General features: G+C 41.1%; 1 protein-coding gene across 2 annotated transcripts; it reads right to left on the bottom strand.

The window, feature by feature from the left end:
• Positions 1-294: 294 nt before the first annotated feature.
• On the bottom strand, positions 295-3,620 carry LOC147621562 (Peroxisomal membrane 22 kDa (Mpv17/PMP22) family protein). Of its 2 annotated transcripts, none has more exons than XM_086824325.1 (3): positions 3,311-3,620; positions 1,805-1,896; positions 295-943 (listed from the first exon to the last, which is right to left on the bottom strand). In XM_086824325.1, the coding sequence occupies exons 1-3, from the start codon at positions 3,509-3,511 to the stop codon at positions 550-552; spliced, it is 687 nt and encodes a 228-aa protein (XP_086680451.1). In that variant the 5' UTR covers positions 3,512-3,620; the 3' UTR covers positions 295-549. The 2 variants fall into 2 exon arrangements, with proteins under 2 accessions (XP_086680451.1, XP_086680452.1); XM_086824326.1 differs by having other exon boundaries at positions 3,301-3,616.
• Positions 3,621-20,771: the final 17,151 nt, after the last annotated feature.

Below are 20,771 nucleotides of genomic sequence, written 5' to 3'. Positions count from 1 at the left end.
TGATTTAGTCCAACATCTTGCCTGGTTCAAGTTCATGGAAAAGCTTATTGGCTTCTCATTTGAAGATTATTTCTCCATAGAAAATATTGAGATAGTGACCTCTTTGCAAAGTATTACCAAACAAGCCATAAATCTTACACAACATTAAAAAAGCATGTGAAAATATAAACAATACATTACTAGTTTAACTAAAAATGTATGAAGTCTATCCTCAACTCCCCTCACATAACCAAACACTACACTGAAGGCTCTCTGCCATTTGTTCTTTTACACACCATTCATACACAAGAAGGGAAAATTATAGAAGTTTTGAAATTATACCCTTGTTGGTGACCTTTGCCCTTCAAATTTCCATCTACATCACATACTCGAGCCTAGTATGACCAAGAACAGCTGGCTGCCTTGGTATAAAAAAGAATAATTGTTTGAAGAAGTTGAAAAAGGGCAACTTCCTTCCAACCAATAATGCATTACACTTCTTTTGGTATAAAAATGGATAATTGTTTGAAGAAGTTAGAAAAGGGCAACTTCCTTCCAACCAATAATGCATTAAACTTCTTTTGAAGACAAAAGGGACACAAGCCATCTCTTCCATGCAGCATCTTCTTGATGTTTGAACCATGACAAGAATACACTGTCAACAAGACAAAAGCCATTTACATAAAGAAGTTGATGTTGCACCGGCACAAAGCGGAAATTGATTGCTTGAACAAGAGGCCACACGGAGCCCTCAGTAATAAGGGCAGGGAGAAAGTCCCTTTTCAACGTGTCCTTGACCTCGTCCAGATTCTTCCCCGATGCGACACCCATGTAAGTCAGGAATGCAAGCAGATGAAGGGGCCCAAGGATGAGAGTATCTGCGATCAGCTTGGTACTGATTGACTTGAGAGACCCCAACTGAAAATTGAGCCGCTTGGTGACAGCATAATCCAAGCTTCCATACCTGACAATGAGACATACACAGTTCAAAAATGATTTCCCATCACAGATCAACTCCACATGCTTGGTGACGACATGATCCAAGCTTCAAAAATGGTCTTTCACATATCAAAAAAACCTTGCAAAAATAACTTTGTAACAACAAGTACATGCTGACATCTGGCCAGGAAGATGAAAGTGTTTCAGAGCGTTTGCAAAATATAAAGACGGTCAAGCTATGAACTTGGTGGCATCAAGGGTGCCCCATCCTCAATGCATCACCACCTTGTAAACCCATAGATCACAGTGTCCACAAATCCCGCTTCTCATGCACCATCTGAACATATGAGAAGCTAGAATGACAAACTCAGTGGAACCGGCCTAGCGCGTGTGGCCTTGATAGCATCAAGGGCACACCATCCTCAATGCATCAACTTGTAAATTCATAGATCGCAATCTTCACAAATCCAACTTCTTGTGCATCCTCTGAACATATGAGAAGCTAGAATGACAAACTTGGTGGCGACATGCCATGGTAGTGCAAATGGTTGTCTAATGATGCATCTACTCAAGGATGGTGTTTTCACATGCCATGCTTCAAGAGTCATTTGTGGGCTTTTGAGTAAGAAGTTGCAACACATCAAATGCACACAATTAAGTGGCATCAAAGGGTGTGATTAACGGTACGAGGAGCTGCAAACGCACACATCATCACAGCTTACATGCACTCACAAATGATATTCTGATACACAAAAGGCTTTGATACTACTAGTTTCAAGACACATGGTGGCATGTCAGCCCATCTTATAAGGCTCTGCTATCATAAATGAGCATTACAACACGCAATTGCAAAAGCTCCAATAGAAATAGGTTCAGTGTGACGCACCACCAATGGCCAACTGGTGCAACAAATGCAGCTCCAAAAAGGCTCAAAGTAAGTACTCTCTTCCAATCAACATTGAATGCCTCTGCTTCTACCTGCTCGAAAGGTCAACATAGTCTCAAAACACAAAACCACCTCGACTGAAGATAAAGAACATATACAAACTACACTACCACCACCCAAAAAGAGAATTACATAAATGGATATGACCTTAAAATTTTAGCTAGCCACAGGGAACAAAGTGAGTATGCAAATGTTATAGGAGAGATAGCAGAGAAAATGCCAGGCAATGTAGCCAATTGCTTGGCATACAGCAATGGCAATGCTAATAATGTCCATTGAGAAATCTTCAAATCCTCAAAACTATCGTAACCACAGGGCTAAGGTGCCATATCAAAACAGATGATCTCATAACATGCTATGTGCATGCTAGCAATGACCACTAAGGAGTTGGAAGAGTCTCAAGACTTAAAATCGCTGATGCTACACAAAGACATACAATGTGAATCTGCATGGAAAGTTCAAGAAGAAATCATTGAAAAGAGGTTAAATGGCAAACAAGATAGACGATCTCCTAAGATGCATCGATGGCCATGCTTGAGGATGAAATGCCATACAACATGGATGATACCCTGATGTGCATCAATTGAAGTACAGCCATTGATGATCTCCTAACATGCATTAATGGCCATGCTTGAGGTTATGATTCTACACAGACATAGATAATCTTTTAACAGATGCTTAACGTTAAAAGACCACACAAATGAAAATCTCCTTACACACGCTTAAGGTTAAAATGCCACACAGACATGACCAAGCTTAAGGCCGAAATGGCACACCAAATAGACAACCTCCTAAGCTGCATCAATTGCAATGCCTTGAGGTTAATATGTCATACAACATAGATGATCTCCTAAAATGCATCGATGGCATGTTTGAGGTTAGAATCCCATACAGCAGAGATAATCTCCTGACAAGAATCAATGGCGATGCTTGAGGTTAGAATGCCATACAACATCGATGATCTCCTAAGATGCATCAATGGCCATGCTTGAGGTTAGAATGCCATACAACATCGATGATCTCCTAAGATGCATCAATGGCCATGCTTCAGGTTAAAATACCATACAACGTGGAGGACCTCATAAGATGCATTAATGGCCATTCTTGAGGTTAGAAAATCACACGACATGGATAATCATCAGTGGTCATGCTTAGGTTAGCATGCCATTAAGACAAGGGTGATCTATGCATCAATATGTCCATGCTTGAGGTTAGAATTCCATACGACATAGATTATCTCCTGAGAAGTATCAGTCGAAATGCTTAAGGTTATAAAGCAATACAACATAGATGATCACCTACGATGCATCAATTGATGATCTCCTACCAGGCATGTATGCTTGAGGTTGAAATGCCATACGACCTAACATGTATGAATAGCCATGCTTGAGAGCAGGGAAGAGAAAACGTCATAACCAACAGGACGGGAGGAATACCCTTACATACTCGATGGCCATGCTTGTTTTGGGCGAGGGAGAGGGGGGCAAGGTTGTGCTTGGGCTGGCAGAAACTGATGTACTGTGCCATGACATCTCCAGCCGCCCAGATGACGGTGGAGGAGAGGACCTGGGTGCGCAGGGGTCGAGCTGCGAGCTGCGCCTTGTACCACTCCCACGCGCCGTGGAAGGCTGCCCCTGCTCCTGCCATGCCTCTACACCAGCCTCAGGGTAGGGTTTAAGCTCTGCCCTACCGGTGGCATACGAACGCACTCTTCTTTCTTAGAGCAGCAATGAGGATACCAAACGCGGCTCTCAAAGGGCACCTCCAAAAGGAGGAATTTGATTTAAATTATTTTAGGCATAACTACTTTACCGTTCGTTTTCACACTGCTCCCCCACCCATACTACGTGTTAGCTTTGAAAAAACGAGGATGGGCAAGGTATGGGTATCCATGAGGCATGTGAGAAAGATCCCTTTTTTTTACAGGACTATCAACTGTTGAAAAAGGGTGCATGCATGTCAATTAGAAATGAGGATGAGCAAGGGATGGACACGAGAAACTCATGGGTGGGGGAGATGTCCCCCTTTCGCAAGGCTGTCAACTAAAAAGGGGCATGGGCAAGTGTTGGGCATGTTATGTGTAGCCAGTATCATTGTGACATCATTGTTGTATGACTTGTTTAATGTGGTTGCTCCATCCCCTTGTATTTAACAAAGCCCAAGAGAGTACCACCCAAAAGGGGTAAACATCGGATAAAATTTTGACATTTGTGAAGTATGATATCAATAATAACTCTCAACCGCACCCCTCCCCATCTTATGCAAGTCAACACTTCTACAAGGGTCTTGCTCTAAAAAAAAGCACCCTATCAAATCAAAAACCTAAAAACATGCACCATTAAGGAATTAGAGTTTTGGAATTGGAGGCCTACCACATCTATCATAAGACCCCGATACAGGCAGTGTAGGGGGTTTCAGGTTGAATTTTTCCACACTGGGGCTGCAACAACAACCCAGGCCACTAGGGTTGAAGAGACAACCGAAGCCACTAGTTACACACTACAGTAGGAGCCATACAACAAGGTGCAAGAAGCTCTAGAATAGACCCGGCTGTGAGGTGTATGCTCCTCCTAGTGATAGGAGGAGCATACACCTCACAATTTGATCCAACCTTACATGGCTACCCTCCACAGTACCCCAACTTCAAGGACAAGAAAAGTATCTAGCATATCACCAGCCTACTAGTACCCTTACTGTCCCTCTCAACCATTACCTAAACATCCACCTACACCACTACATGCTGCAGTAAAACCACTGAAGATATCTTGAGGATACAAGCCCAAATAGGGAGGGGGTAGTAAAATAGGGCTCGCACAACAACTCCAGTACTGCGGCGGTGGTGGTGCCAAACCCTATAGACAACAAACTACGATTAAACCAATGCAAAACACAAAGCAAATGCCAATGTTGAATGGACTGGAGATCCCATTGTATACTTAGAAGTGTTTGATCAAATGTGTGACACATGTGGCCAATCTGATGACCTTAGTAAGGGTGAGTGCCTTCAGGCTTACCATGGAAGGGAAGGTAGGACAATGGTTTGTGATCACTGAAACCAGAATACAAGGCTAATTTTGACACCTTGAAAACTACCTTCATGATTGGGTATTCCCGTCAGCAAGGAATCCGATGAAACCGAATTGATTAACTCTACCATGTCAAGAAGCAAGAGAAAGAATCAATTAGAGACTACATCAAGAATCAATGAGAGACTACATCAAGAAAGAATCAATTAGAGACTACATCAAGAATCAATGAGAGACTACATCAACAGAGCGAGATACCTCCACTCTACATGTACAAGGATTGCCCATAAAGAGCATCCGCCCCACGAGAGCATAAGCTAAGTATGAGCATTGGTTGTGGTATCGATCACATGTATAAGGATTTCCTATTAAAAGCATCCGCCCCACAAGAGCATAAGTTGAGTAGTACAAGCATTAACTTGCTAATCGTCAGGGATGGGCTATTACAAACAATGCCTCTCAATGCTATGACTAGAATGAAAAATAGGAGGAGAGCCATTGCTCAAAGTTGGACAAGCTTCAGTTTCCCACACCCAACTTGGATTCTACCTACCGATGAAGTCTTAGAACATGCTAGAGTCACCCCTAAAACTAGAAGACAAAGGTTCATGAAAATATGACAAGGGGAAGACCACATGGTACTTTAAGAGGGATAAGGCGAGGATACAACACGTCTCTTTGTCCTCTTTAGAGGAGGAATTAAATCCTCAGCCCGCCACATAAACCAAGAAGAACTAGTCATAGACCTTAGCAACCTGCCTAAAAGCTGGCAGGATACCCGAATCCCATTGAGGAGGAGAAAAGCAAGGTAGAAGTATCCCAAGAACTGGTAAGGGCATGCCAAGTACAATAGATGTTGAGCCTCGAGTAGTTCCCACTATCAGAGCTGAAAAGCCAACCCAAATGCTGGTTTTGCATTGCTTAAGAGAAGAAGAACCAGCCCATTTCACAACACAAGGAAACTTGGAACATGGATTAGACAAAGAGGACAAAAGCTTTGAAGCCATTTCTCAAGAGAAGGCGAGGAAAAGAATCAGTCCATTTCGCAACACAAGGAAACTTGGAACATGGATTAGACAAAGAGGACAAAAGCTTTGAAGCCATTGCCTCCAAAATCCTAGGAGACAATAGAAGAGTCTGTTGGAATTAGGGTTGCAGGAATGCACACACAACTTCAAGAAGATGAGGAAGTTTGAGCACAACACAGTAGTGTATTATGAGTGCCAAAAATGAAAGATAACAAGCCCTAGAAGATAATGGGCGTATATACAATGCACGGGGGAAAAAACCTCCTAGTGAGGGAAAAAGTGCCCCGGCGGTCCTAAGTGTGTTCACACACATCACTACTATAATATGGTAACAAATCCCCCCTGGAGTGATGCGGTGAACAAGGGCTAGCACTCATGTATAGGGAAGTGCCTAGCTATGTGGACGAATCCACAAAAGAGAGTAAGCCCAAAGCTTTGCGAAAAGCTTCGAACTTCTCACGAGGCAGAGCCTTTGTGAAAAGGTCTGCAAGGTTATCCTGTGTTGGCACATAAGCCAAACTGATCTCTCCTGCAGAGAGTCTCTCCCTGACATAATGGTAGTGCACCTCAATGTGCTTCGTACGAGCATGGAACACTGGGTTCCGCGCAACTGCCAATGCGCTCTGACTGTCAGTGAAGATGGTGGTGGCAGATGGCTGCCCAACACCCAAATCAGCCATAAGGCGTCTGAGCCACACACACTCAACCGTAGCTGTGAAAGCTGCCCTGTACTCAGCTTCACAACTAGAAGTGGCCACAGTAGGCTGCTTCTTGCTCAACCATGATATGCATGAGCTTCCAAGCATGAAGCAAAAACCACTCGTGGACACGCGTGTGTCATAACAACCAGCCCAGTCAGAATCTGAAAAAGCATGTAAATCTGGCGGCAATGATCCCCCCTTGGGATAAAACAACCCAAGATGCCGAGTACCACTCAAATAGCGAAAGATACGCTTCACTGCCTGCCAATGCTTAATGCCTGGGCTATGCATAAATCTGCTCACCTGTGAGACTGCAAACTGAATGTCTGGCCTCGTAATGCATACATAAATGAGGCAACCAACAGCTGTCTGATAGAGTGTGACATCAAAGTGATCTCCAGCATCATGAAGACTCAACTTCAAACCTGTCTCCATTGGAGTAGCAATAGGCTTGCAGTCTTCAAGGCCAAATCTCCGCAACAATGTTTCAATATACTTTGTCTGACACAAAGCAATACCTCCATCACACTGCTTAAATTGTATCCCCAAATAATGATGCAAATGCCCCAAATCTGACATCTCAAAAGAGGCATTCAAATCAGCCTTAAAATCAGCAATATGACTCTCATTTGGTCCTGTGAGCAGCATGTCATCGACATAGAGAGCAATGATTAGATGTACACCATCCACACGTTTAGCATACAAAGTGCTTTCTGTTGGACTATTCTGAAACCCATGTGCAGTCAAATATGCATGTATTTTTTCATACCAAGCTCGTGGAGCTTGCTTTAAACCATATAAAGCCTTTTTTAACCTGCACACTTTGTTTTCCTGCCCTCTTTGAACAAAACCACGAGGCTGCGATACATACACCTCCTCATGCAAATCTCCATTTAAGAACGCAGTCTTTATGTCCAGCTGATGTACATTCCAACCATTATGAGCTGCTAATGCACAGATGCTACGAACAGTGGTCATACGACATGTGGGAGCAAAAGTCTCATCAAAATCAATGCCCTTCTCTTGAGCATAACCTTTTGCAACAAGCCTAGCCTTATGGCGATCCACTGTGCCATCAGGCTTACGCTTCAATTTGTATACCCACTTAGTGCCAATGGCCTTCTTGCCAGGGGGCAAGTCACATAAAGACCATGTACCATTCTTCATAATAGCATCGTATTCTGCTTGCATAGCAGCCATCCAATTTTCTGAACTTTGTGCCTCATCAAATGAAACAGGCTCACTTTCATCGCACATACTAGAAACAGCCAATGCATAACAATCTGACGCATAAGAGGCACCATGAGAGCCAGAACGAGTGCGACTAGACAAAGGGGCATCCAACTTGCTGTCACGCAAAGTCTGCACCAGCCATCTAGGCATGTTTTTAGAGCCCTCAATCTCTTGTCTCTCATCCTCAAGTGCATCATGCACATCTGCATCAGATATAGGCTGATCTGTGCCATCATTTAAAACCTGCATAGGCTGAAAAACTGCCTCATGAGGTATTGCACTTGACTGTGCACCACTGAAAAGAGGCAACAATGTATCATAGACATCACGTGAGCTGATATCTGTCTCCTTAGTACATGAAACCAAGGGCTGAACTGCATCTTCCACAAATACAACATCACGGCTAACCAAAATGCGCTTTGTCTGTGGATGATACAAACGATAGCCTTTGCTCTCAGCACTATATCCAACAAAAATACATTTGACAGCTTTGTCATCCAATTTTCTGCGATGTTGCACAGGCACTAATGCATATGCCAGGCAACCAAAAACACGTAAATGGCCAACAGATGGCTTGCGGCCATGCCAAGCCTCATATGGAGTGACAACCTGTAATGCTTTGGTGGGACACCTGTTTAGTACATAAGTGGCACACATGACAGCCTCAAGCCAAAAACCATGTGGTAGACTTTGACTCTTAACCATACATCTTGCCATTTCCATGAGAGACCTGTTTTTTCTCTCAGCCACACCATTTTGCTGTGGTGTATACGGCACTGTACATTGGTGTTTTATCCCACGCTCAGCCAGAAATGCATTAAATTCTGAAGACATATACTCCCCCCCTCGATCTGAACGGAGGGTGCCCATCTTACTTTCTGACACATTTTCAGCCATAACCAAAAACTGTTTGAAGCACAAAAACACTTCGGACTTTGCCTTCAAAGGATATACCCATGCATGCCTGGTAAAATCATCAATGAAAGTCACGAAGTAAAGGTAGTTTCCAAATGATGGAGTTTGCATGGGACCACAAACATCACTGTGAACAAGCTGCAATCTGCGTTCAGCTCTCACTGATCCATCTTTGGGAAAGGAAGCACGCTGCATTTTACCCAATATGCAGCCCTCACAAACATGCTTGACAGGTGCCTCAAGCTTAGGCAAAGAAGACACCATTTCAGATTTCTGCAGGCGCAGCAAACTTGCAAAATTCAGATGACCAAAACGTGCATGCCACAGTTTTGCATTTGAAATAGCCTGCGTATCCATAATAGCACATGCTGAATCCTCTACACATTTGCCATCCATATTGAGCTTATACAGCCCTCGACATAGTGAACCAGATGCTACAATGATGTCACCACAAGAGAGATCATGAACAGTACATCTGTCATCCACAAATTTTATAACCAAACCTGTTTTGGCAAATGCGGAGACTGACAGCAGATTCTTTTTGATCCCTGGCACATACAATGCATCAAAAAGTGTAAAGGTGTTGCCATTTGCAACATTCAGCACAATCTGTCCAACTCCTTCAACGGGATAAGAGGAGTTATTGGCACAAGTGACAGTATTCCCTGTGGGAGCAGACTCAAGGAAGGTGAATAAACTGCGCTGCGAGGTGATATGCTTAGTGGCACCACTGTCAAAGTACCATACATCTGAATCTACTGCAGACATACATGTGTCATGCAAAGATGGGTCATAACTGCACTGCGCATTGAATGCCCATTCTGTATCTAGCACAACATTAGCAGATTCATTGTTAGAAGGAGAGGCATCTGCAACAACAGCCATACCAGCCTCTTTCTTCTTAGCCTCTTTCGCAGCCAGCTTAGGACACGCTTTGATGACATGATCATTTCCCTTACAGTACTTGCAAAATGTCTTCTGTTTGTCACCCTTCTTCTCATCTTTGTCTTCCTTCTTTGGTTGCGCAGCATTTGCAGATTTCTGCTTACTAGAAGAAAAGCCAGCTTTACCTTTCCCGCTTCTCTGACTAGCAACAAAAGCTTGATCTGCGACACGCATAATATTCCTGTTTTGCCTTGACTGGTCTTCTTGCAGCAAAACAGAAACTAACTCCTCAAATGATAAGGCATTGGGATTGCCTTTCATCATCAAGCGAAGAGTGGAAGCAAAACCCTGATAAGAATCTGGTAAACCATTCAAAACAGTCTGCACAAGTGAACTGTCTGACAGGATTTCATCTGCAGAAATGAGCTGCTCTTTGAAATCCTTGATCTTTGTCAAAAAACTATCCATAGAATCACCTTCGTTCATATGCTCACTCTCCAACTGTTTTCGGAGGTAAGCAACACGAGCCTCATTTCTTGCCTGATACAATGTGGCAAGTACATCCCAAGCATCCTTAGAAGTCCTGCAGGAGCGAATATGTGGGATAATGGTACGTTTGACAGACAGCGCAATCAAGGCATGAGCCTGCGCATCTCTACCATCCCAACGAATCTGCTCTGCTGAAAGTGGTGGTTCTCGAACAGCTGCTACAGCACTTGTGCCTGCACCATCATCAACAGTACCTGTTTCTGATGTGTTTGCAGCATTCCCAGCCACAATAGGACGTGCATCAATACCCTGCACAATGTTCCATAACCCCTTTGCTACCAATACATGTCGCATCATATATGCCCACAATGGATAGTTGGTGCCATCCAACTTATCCTCAGCAGCCAACATGCGGAATACATCATTGTTGTCAGCCATGGCCAATGACTGTACTACTAGATGTAAATGCTGTCTGTAAGAGGAAAACCTGTATAAAATCGACCTGTGCTATGTAGCACAGCCCAAAACAGACGAATGGGCACCTGTCCTGCAGATTTCAATCTTGATAGAAAATCTGCACAGTAGGACGATTTTGCCTGCGCAGTACTTGGAATGCAAAAACGGAGGGCGAAATGACTTCAGATCAAAATTCTGAAATGACCAAGCCCTATGGGCTCTCCCACGGCATATACTAACCTGCTGACGCTCGTGAAACCTCGTCGCAATCGGAGGAGATGAAGCGGCAGGTGCCGGTGATGCTGCCCGGGAGGTGGAAGCCTGCTCTGATACCAATTGTTGGAATTAGGGTTGCAGGAATGCACACACAACTTCAAGAAGATGAGGAAGTTTGAGCACAACACAGTAGTGTATTATGAGTGCCAAAAATGAAAGATAACAAGCCCTAGAAGATAATGGGCGTATATACAATGCACGGGGGAAAAAACCTCCTAGTGAGGGAAAAAGTGCCCCGGCGGTCCTAAGTGTGTTCACACACATCACTACTATAATATGGTAACAGAGTCCCACACTCGAAGGGGCTTGTACACATTCCATATACCATTGATGGCCCCGATAGCTATGTGAGTGATAATGGTCATGCCCCTAGAGACATAGCTAGACTCTGGCATTCCTCTCCTCCCAAGTCTAGATTTTTGTTGTCTCCTTAGTTGCCTGCAAGGAAGCCCAAGTCTATGGAAGGAGCTAAAGGATTGGATGAATAGAATACTAACAACCAGCATGGAAGAACCAAATGAATCTGATGATGACGAACCCTCTAGGGAAGTGGCCATTCACCAAGCTCTTTCAAAAGTGTTGGTGAATAAATTAGGCCACTACTGAGTCTGATGATGACAAACCCTCTAGGAAAGAGGATGTTCACCAAGGTCTTTCAAAAGTGCCAGTGAATAAATTGGGCCACTACTTTGGGAGTGACGACATGAACGCCATCCTTCCTATATAATACAAGGATAGTTAAGTCACATAGCCATCAAGTCATAGCCATCCTAGATGGAGGGGCTCGTGTTAAACTAAGCAGTGCAAGAAGTGTTGAGAGAAGTGGGGGAAACCTTCACTTGACGCTACCAATCTAATAGTCAAGCTTGCTAATGGGGCCATGACAAAACCCATAGGGCTTTCACAAAATCTGAGACCAAGCAATACAAGCAATGCTAGGAGAAGTGGGAGAAGCCTTCACTTAACACTACTGGTCTAATAGTCACAAGCTTGCTGATGGCACAACAAAACCCATGGGGCTTTTGAAAATTCAAGCTTAATCTATGATGGAGCCACAATAAAACCCATGGGGCTTTTGTGAAATCAAGACGGCCCACAACAAAACCCATGGGGCTTTTGCAAAATCAAGCTTACTATGTGACGGGGCCACAAACAAAACCCATGGGGCTTTTGTGAAATCAAGACGGCCTAAGTTTCCACCACTCTTTTGATGAACTTTTCTAATAGCCCAACTCTTATGATTGCATCCTAGGTAGTAGACCCTTCATGAGAGAGACTAGAATAGTTCATCCATGAGTGGTGGACCTTTTTCCAAAGACTAAATAATTACAAGTAACACCATTGAACTAAACATGTGCCTAAACATATGCCTCACACGTCACAAAATAGAGAGACGCTTCATGAGAGAGACGGGAATGGTTCATCCATGAGTGGTGGAACTTTTGTCGAAGACTCAATAACCATAAGCAACACCACTGAACTAAACATCTACCTCACACATTACAAAAATGTTGGACAAGGAGTGTGAGAGCTCAGAGTTTCCCTCACTTCTAGAGTAGGAAGACTCAAAGAATTGGATGCACATTCTTGCAACCATGGATATCCTCCCAACCAGAATGGGCACGAGATATGCCACATCGGATGGAAAGGAAATCGCTTTGATATATATATATATATATATATATATATATATATATATATATATATATATATATATATATAGAGCATTGCATTAATGCAATGAATTAAACATGCGCCTCACATGTCACAAAAATGTTGGATAAGGAGTGTGAGAGCTCATATTTTTTCTCGCTTCTAGAGCAGTAAGACTCAAAGAATTGGTTACACATCCTTACAACCATGGACATCCTTCCAACCAGAATGGGAACAAGATATGCCACAACGAAAGGAAATCGTTGCGATATATATGTCCAACATTGCAGTGATGCAATGGATGGAAAGGAAATCGTTTCGATACATATGTTGAGTGCTGCAACAATGCAATGTACACCCAAATTTAAAGGCGATATCCAACCATGAGGTGGTAACTTAGGGCTCAAAATGCTAAAAAAGAGAGGATTTATATCTCTTTCATGGAGGAAACGATGACCATTGCCTTCAATATGTCAAGGCCATAGACTCCCATGTAGACTCCATCAATAGCAAAAAGAACTCAATATTTTCAAACTCCTGTGGTAAAGTTAATGGCCACAGAGAGAGACGAAGAATCTAAAAAACTATCTCGCTCCACAAGAAGAGTAAGAAACAAAGCCTTAGTAGAGGCTAAAAAGGAAGCTAAGTGCTTTTGTAAGAGAGCTTTGCAAGGGGAGCATCGACATGGAAGATCTTAGGTAGGTGCTTGAGCACTTTAAAATGTATAACAAAAACGGTATATATTGGGAAAGACCTAGCACTAGAAGAAGAAAAGGACCTAATTGACCTAGTTACAAAGTTCCAAGACTGCTTCACTTGGAAGTACACTAACATGAAGGGTGTACACTAACATGAAGTTCCAAGACTGCTTCACTTGGAAGTACACTAACATGAAGGGTGTACCTCTAGAGGTGATCAAACACACTATTCCCATTGTGGAAGGAGCAAAGTTGTCAAGGCACAAGGCCTATCAGATAAATCCAAAATACTCCAGAATGGTCAAGGATGAAATTGACGAACGAATTCATTTATGAGATAGAGCATACAGAATGACTATCCCTAATAGTCATAGTGCCTAAGAAAAATATGGGTCTGTTTTAACCTAAAAAAGGTTAATGCGACCATGGTAAAAGATCACTACCCATTGCCATTCACACTAAGCATGTGTTGGAACGTGCAGGCGGGCAAGCAGACCTACAGCTTCCTTAATGAGTTTTTGGGTTATAACCAATTGGATATCAACCTAAATGACCAACATAAGACTCTATTTGCCACGGAATGGGGTACTTATGCATATAGAGTTATGCCATTTGGCCTATCCAATGTCCCACACACTTTCCAAAGGCTCATGTGCACAACATACAGGGAATACATTCGAGAGTTCCTTGAGGCATTTATGGATGACCTTATGTCAATTCCAAATGGAAATCACATCTCTGAAAGTTTACACAACGCAAGTGGTATCAGAAGCAAGTAGTCTAACTAAACCAATTATACATTATTTGTAGCTCAAGCATAGCGAGTTCTCACTTTCCCTATGCTAACTTTTACTTTCCCCATGTAAAGCATGTAAATTTTTTTGTACCATCTTTTTTGAATACTTTTCTTTTTTCCATGTGAATATTCTATTATTCTTTTATTTTTGCTAGCACCAAAGCTACTTTTTGCATTCCTAATAAAAAATTCATTTTGTCCATATAATCTTTTTGCTTCCCTAATAAAAACTATTCTTTTTTATTTTACATTATAACGTTGTAGATTTCACAACCTATGTTTTTTTTTAATTATAATTCTTAGAGCATTTGAAAGTCATGGTAGATTAGATGTAATAGTTATACTACAAAGCTTCATTACATTTAAAAGGTTATTATAGATCACATGGTTTGATGACTTGTTATTACTATAAATACCATGGTTTGATGATCCTTTTTATTACAAAGTAAAGAAAATTAGAAATTTGAGAAAAGGCCAAAATAATTATCATTAGTAAATTATCAATTACATCAATCCACGATCTCTAAGATGTGGGGGTTAATACATTATGTGCAAGTGAAGGAGTTCTCAAATCTACTTCTCAATGTTTTGACCATCTAACTTAAAATAAAGATTAGTAGAAGGGTCACTCAACGCGTCAAGGAAATCTCTTGTGTAAGGAAGGCTAATAGCCAATGGCCTTCCATAGTTACTATAATTATTTCATGCTCTCACTAAAGAATGTTCAGTTCCACTTCAGCCCATATATCTTGGTTCATGCTGAGCCATTCCCCTTTCACAAGTTTCCACCTCCTATAGAATTGCATATACATAATGTTTATAGAGTAATAAAGTACCTATTCACTACAAAATAAAAAGTTAAAAAATTATACTTCCTATACTTACTAAAAATTAGAGATTATAATCACACTAACTAAGTTATTACTGGAATGTAACATAAGATTTTAAAACTCGACAATCAATTATGTCCTCTTAATAGGTTCTATTTGTATCCCATTGCTCACCTAAGAGATGTTTCATCTAGCCTTTAGTTGGACTCTTACAACTATATATAATCTTTGCTCTATTTTATCCTTTACAAGTTGCCTCTCTCTCTCTCTCTCTCTCTCTCTCTCTCTCTCTCTCTCTCTCTCTCTCTCTCTCTCTCTCTCTCTCTCTCTCTCTCTCTCTTTGCTCCGCATCAATTAGCAAAGCTCCTTTATGATGACAATGAAGGAGGTAACGTTGAGGGCGCGACTAGAGGTGCAAGCTAGTAAGATCCTTGCATTCCCAACTCACTTAGCCAACATGTACCTACATATTGGAATACAAGGCTCAAATGTTCTGAATCGATGAATAACTTTGGCACCGGTACCAAGGAAGCGCTTTTGCTTAGGACCATCTTGCTATACTATTTAATTGGAGTATTGCCTTAGTCCACTTGGAGTGCAAATGCAACCATTTAAGCTTGAGTTGCATGATTACAAGTAAGTATTCTACCCTTTGCTTTACGTTATTTTCTTCTTGCATTTATATTTTTTTTTGAGTTTTTGTTCATTTTATCATCATTAATCTCTACAAAAAAACCATTAGGTGCATATCATTAGATAAGTTACGGAAAGCTAAAGCATTCTATCAAATCAAAAATCCAAAAAGAAATTAGAAAACAAAATCTAGATTTTTTGACCAAAACACAGAAAAATACTCTCTAGTTTGCCTACGTACATGCTTCAATGGGGTTGCGTATACACGTTTGTAACTAGGAATGCATGTTCCTAAGTCTATCGGGGAAGATCTAGATAATATTCTCATTAAGGAAAGGTTTGATAATATTCTTCCCATTAATGACCATAATGATAAAAACGGTTAAAAACTAACCACATCACGACCCTGACTTCCACTAGGTGTGCCACTATAAGTAGCAGACTTGTTAGAATTACGTACGCACATGCCAAAGTGGGAACGTGTGTTCTCACTTCTGAACACACGTTCACAAGTTCAGAGACACCTAGCCATACATATTCTCATCTTGGAACGCATGTTCATAGATCTTACCTAGCTACGGAAGTTCTTATCTTTCCTCGCCACACATGTTCTCAGTTCTCCACGTATGTTTTTGAGATGTTGAATGAACATTCACAAGTCTAACTAGGGCATGGTCATGTACATTCCCAACCCACTTAGCCACGCATGTACCTACATGGGAATGCATGTTTCCAACTTGCGAATGCACAATCACAAGTCTAACAGAGGCCAAAAAATTAAAAAAAATCAACTAAATTCAAAATATCTAGGACCACTACTTGACATGCATCAAGAAGGATTTTGGGACTCAAAACAATATTTTTTAAAGAGAGTGCGTCGAATGATACTAAATCAAAAACACCTTCTCAAGTTATGAGTCCTCACAGGAGCCAAGCAACCCTTGGGATTAACATTCAAGCAAATAGCACAAGGATGCTAACTTAAGTAAGGCCAATTATTGGGTAACTATCCTTTCAGAGCTGTGTTTGGACCAAGAAGTTGGAGTGCATGACTCCCCTACAACTACTCAAAGTAGTTTTATGGACATGATCAGAGACATCATCACAGGAGGTCCAACCGATGATGAGTGGGAGTCAAAGAATCATCAAACTACCCTAACAAGTGAGAGACCACCCACTATAAAGACCAAGCATGGAGGCTTTTGTCTCCCCAATAAGAACCCTAACTAGTCTAGTTTGGGAATAAGAACCCTAACTAGTCTAGTTTGGGAATGGGAAGCACCAACCCTATAGTGATTCTTCCTAGAACCATAATTGGAATGGTCGAATGGTTACATCTATAGCTTTTGAGAGTAGTAGCCAACTAAAGTTTATATTATAAATAGAACCTCCACCACAACGGTTCATAAAATGATGCCTGAAACATGAGTATACTGGTGAAAACCAGATTTGGCACACTTGAAAGTGTTTAGTTGCATGTTTGGCTACATTGCCTATGTACATATGATAGATGAAGTGAGAAGAAAACTAGATCTTTGTGTCTTGTTACCAAGCTGAATATATCTCCTATGAATAGTTTTAAACCCACTTCTACATGCATAGGCAAATCAGCCCCATTATGCCTCACAAAATAATGGGATAAACCCTCCATCACACGGAAAAATCCATCAACATGGATCCCATCATGCATAAAAACATCATGAATATCATTATGGATCACCATAAATAGAGTCAAAGAGACTCATCATAATTGCATCAATACTAGCCAAAGCTAGCTCCTCTGGATCATCAAGAATCTGGATGTCACCATGCACCACCACATCATGTGTAAAAGCATCATCATAAACATGAGAAGAAACATGGCTATCAATCATATCTGAAATTGCATCATGTGGTGAAGTAGACTCAATCACATAACATTTGTCTCTCTGCAAGAATGTCACGAAGATCTCTCCCATAAAATCCATGTGAGGTCGCGAGACACAACATTAGCAACATTCAGAATCATATCAACAAGTGCGTGCCCAAACTACATACCATCATGGTAATCCTGACCATCTACCAAACCCTGGGATCCATCCGATGTGGTGTATGTAGATCTACGAAGGTCAGATATCCAAGTGTACCGGGTCTACGAGGTCAAATATCCAATGGAGAGGTTGAGATATGATGGATGAATATAGCCCATCATTATGCTTATAAAGTCAAAGAAATATAAGAGAGAGATCCTATCATTGTGCTTTTATGGTCAATGCAATATAAGAGATAGAGTCCACATGTGTTGAGGAGACACGTGGACTTAAGCATTGGGAAGATGCTATGGATGAAGAGATGGTTGCATTGGATGAAAATGAGAATGAAAGTGAGACGTGGGAGTTGGTGCCTTTGCCAAAGGAGAAGAAGGCAATTGGATGCAAGGGGGTATATAAAGTAAAACAGAATTTAGATAGGTCTATGAGTAGATACAAGGTAAGATTGGTAACCAAAGGGGGATATACACAAACCTATGGCACTAATTATGAGGAGACTTTTATTTGGTTGCTAGGATGGCAACCATGAGAGAAACTATTGCTATGGTGCAACTATGAAATGGTAAAGAATACATTTCTATATGGTGATTTACAGGAGGTCTACATGGTGTAGCTACCAAGATATAAGGACCATACAAATCGAAATTTTGTTTATAGGTTGCATAAAGCCTAGTATGGCTTGAAACAGGCACCTAGAGCATGTTCATACAAGACAGGAGAGGATCTTGTCACTATTAGATCTCATATATCTACATGAGATTTTTCATTTTATGTGAAAAAGACCAATAGTCATCTATGTTTATGACGTGCTTGTCAAGGAACAATGATATTGATCTTCATGAGGTGAAGATGCTCCTTAGAAGGAAGTTTAAAATGAAGGAGATTCAAGTAAGTTGCGATACTTCCAAGGTATAAAAGTGATTAAATCATAAGGTGAAGATTCCCCTTAGAAGGAAGTTTGAAATGAAGGAGATTCGGGTAAGTTACGAGACTTCCAAGGTATAGAGGTGATTAGATCACATGATGGGATTTGGTTATTTACAAAGGTGGCTATCTTCATAAGGCCGAGTGCAAAAACAAGGAATCTGTCCTCCCAAAGGCACTTCCTCTACGAGGGAGTATTGTGAGGGCAAGAAGAAGCTCATCTCTGGACAAAGGGAGATCCAATGATGTATGAAGGGAATCTGAAATGCAAGGCTAAATGTGGTGCCATACCCTCTGACGAGGCCTCCTCATACAGATTGCTCGAAAAAAAAAATATTTTCTCAAAAATTGGAAAACCTTCATATATAAAATTAAGAAATTATAATGATGAGTTTTTTTAAAAAAAAATTGAAGGTATTTGTACTAGGCACCTTCAAGCTATAAATTTGCAAGTCTTTTTTAAAATTTGAGGTGAATTACACTAAACTCGGTTTTTTTTCGAGCACTGCTCACACACTGGGAGTCTAGCTCAATAGAGAGCAGCGTGTGGTAAAACTACGAGCAATATTCCGAATCTCTTCTTTTTGTTTGGGGGAGAGAGAGAGAGAGAGAGAGAGAGAGAGAGAGAGAGAGAGAGAGAGATTCATCTAGTCTCCTCAGGGATCAAATGCCCTCAAGGCCCATTGGTGGCAAAGGAATCATCAGAGACTCTTTTCTCCACCTAAGACCATAAGGAGGCACTAATAATTTTGAGTTTTTTGAAAAAGCTTCAACTCACAATTTATGAGTTGCTCTAACTTTTATTTGCATCATTTAACCCCTCTTGTGTGGTGCATAATTCTCATCCTCCAAAACACACTAGTTTTTTGTCTATCTTTTGAAGGGAGAGATTTGTACTATTCATCATTAAGGTGTTATCATTACACCTTAACCCTCTATTGTAAGGGAGTAGATACTAGCACTGAAGCTGATCTCAATTGATAAGACCTTCCCATATCAAAAAATGGTATCTCATCCATGATTTTGGATAGTTTTGATGGCAATGTTCTCTACACTCGCCAAATGAAGATCAAGTCTTCTACTCCAACAAAAGCATGGATGGCGAATAGTTTTGATGGCAATGTTCTTTACACTTGCCAAATGAAAATGGAGTCTTCTACTCCAACAAAAGCATCAACAAAGGCTTTCCAAGAGTAAACCCTAATCATGAAGAGAAGGATTGCTCCATCAGAATGAAGATCATCATCAGGAGGCAATGCAAGCAATGAAGAAGAACCGGCCTTCAAAGAAGAGGCCAACCTCATCAAAAAATTATGAATGGAACTTTTAAGAGGCTTCCTTGAACCAAAGCTACTCACATAATATCCCTACTCTTTTCTCACCTTAACTAAGTTAGTGAAACCTAGACCAAAGATTGCTAGGTAAACCCAAACGTGTCAAATACTAGGGTGGTGAAACTAAAGCCGGAGATTGCTTTGTAAATCCACACGTGTCTAGAGTGATAGATAATCATTTGGGGAGGAGATTGCTTTGTAAATCCACGCGTGTCTAGAGTGATAGATAATCATTTGGGGAGGAGTGTTAGAAATAAACAAATAATCATCCATCAACAAATAGAGTGTGCAAAAGGTTCTAAAGTTCTAAGGTTCTAAGGAAGTGTGAGGAATATTCTTGGGTGCTCACTTTTATGTACTTTTGGTGGTGCTTATAAAAGGATGAGCCACTAATAGAGAAAACATACTTGTGGTTCTTTGCATTAGTATTAATCATATTCATTAGCAACGATCACCATACTTAATCACCACTTACGTTCTCTCCAAACCCTAATTCTAATACAAAGAAAAAAGAAAAAGAAAAAAGAAAAGAATTAAAAGCAAAAGTAAGGATTGGGGGGCATCAAAAAGGAAGAAGAGGAGAGCCAAAAATCTAATGAATTTGCAAAGAGATTAGCACATAGCCAAGACATTGCGAAAATTTGGAGTGGCAAAAAACAAAAGCAAAAAAAACACCATGCTAGCAACGTTATAGCAGCAATGGAGGGAAAGTGCCTGAAAACTTATGTAAAATTGTCAAAAAAAATAAATAAATAAATAAAGAAAGAAAGAAAGAGAAAGAGCCTTAGAGATTGGGCAAAAATCAGGAGGGCAAGGAAGGCGGTCAACAGGTTTGACTCTTTTGTCCCTCATTGAGAGGCGTATCAAGCTCTTTTGGGCTTCTTCTTGGAAGTCCTTCTTGAAACCCTTTAAAGCCCTCCAAATCTCTTTGAGTCCCGTGCACCTGTTTAAGCTTGATTTTAGCCCTATGAAAGCTCTTTGCACCTCAGTTTGCAACCAT

The sequence above is a fragment of the Cibotium barometz genome, chromosome 30 (genome assembly GCF_041138505.1).
Source record: "Cibotium barometz isolate CiBa-2024 chromosome 30, ASM4113850v1, whole genome shotgun sequence".
NCBI classification, from domain to species: domain Eukaryota; kingdom Viridiplantae; phylum Streptophyta; class Polypodiopsida; order Cyatheales; family Cibotiaceae; genus Cibotium; species Cibotium barometz.
Note: the sequence above shows the minus strand (reverse complement) of the source record. Positions and strands in the feature narration are given on the sequence as shown.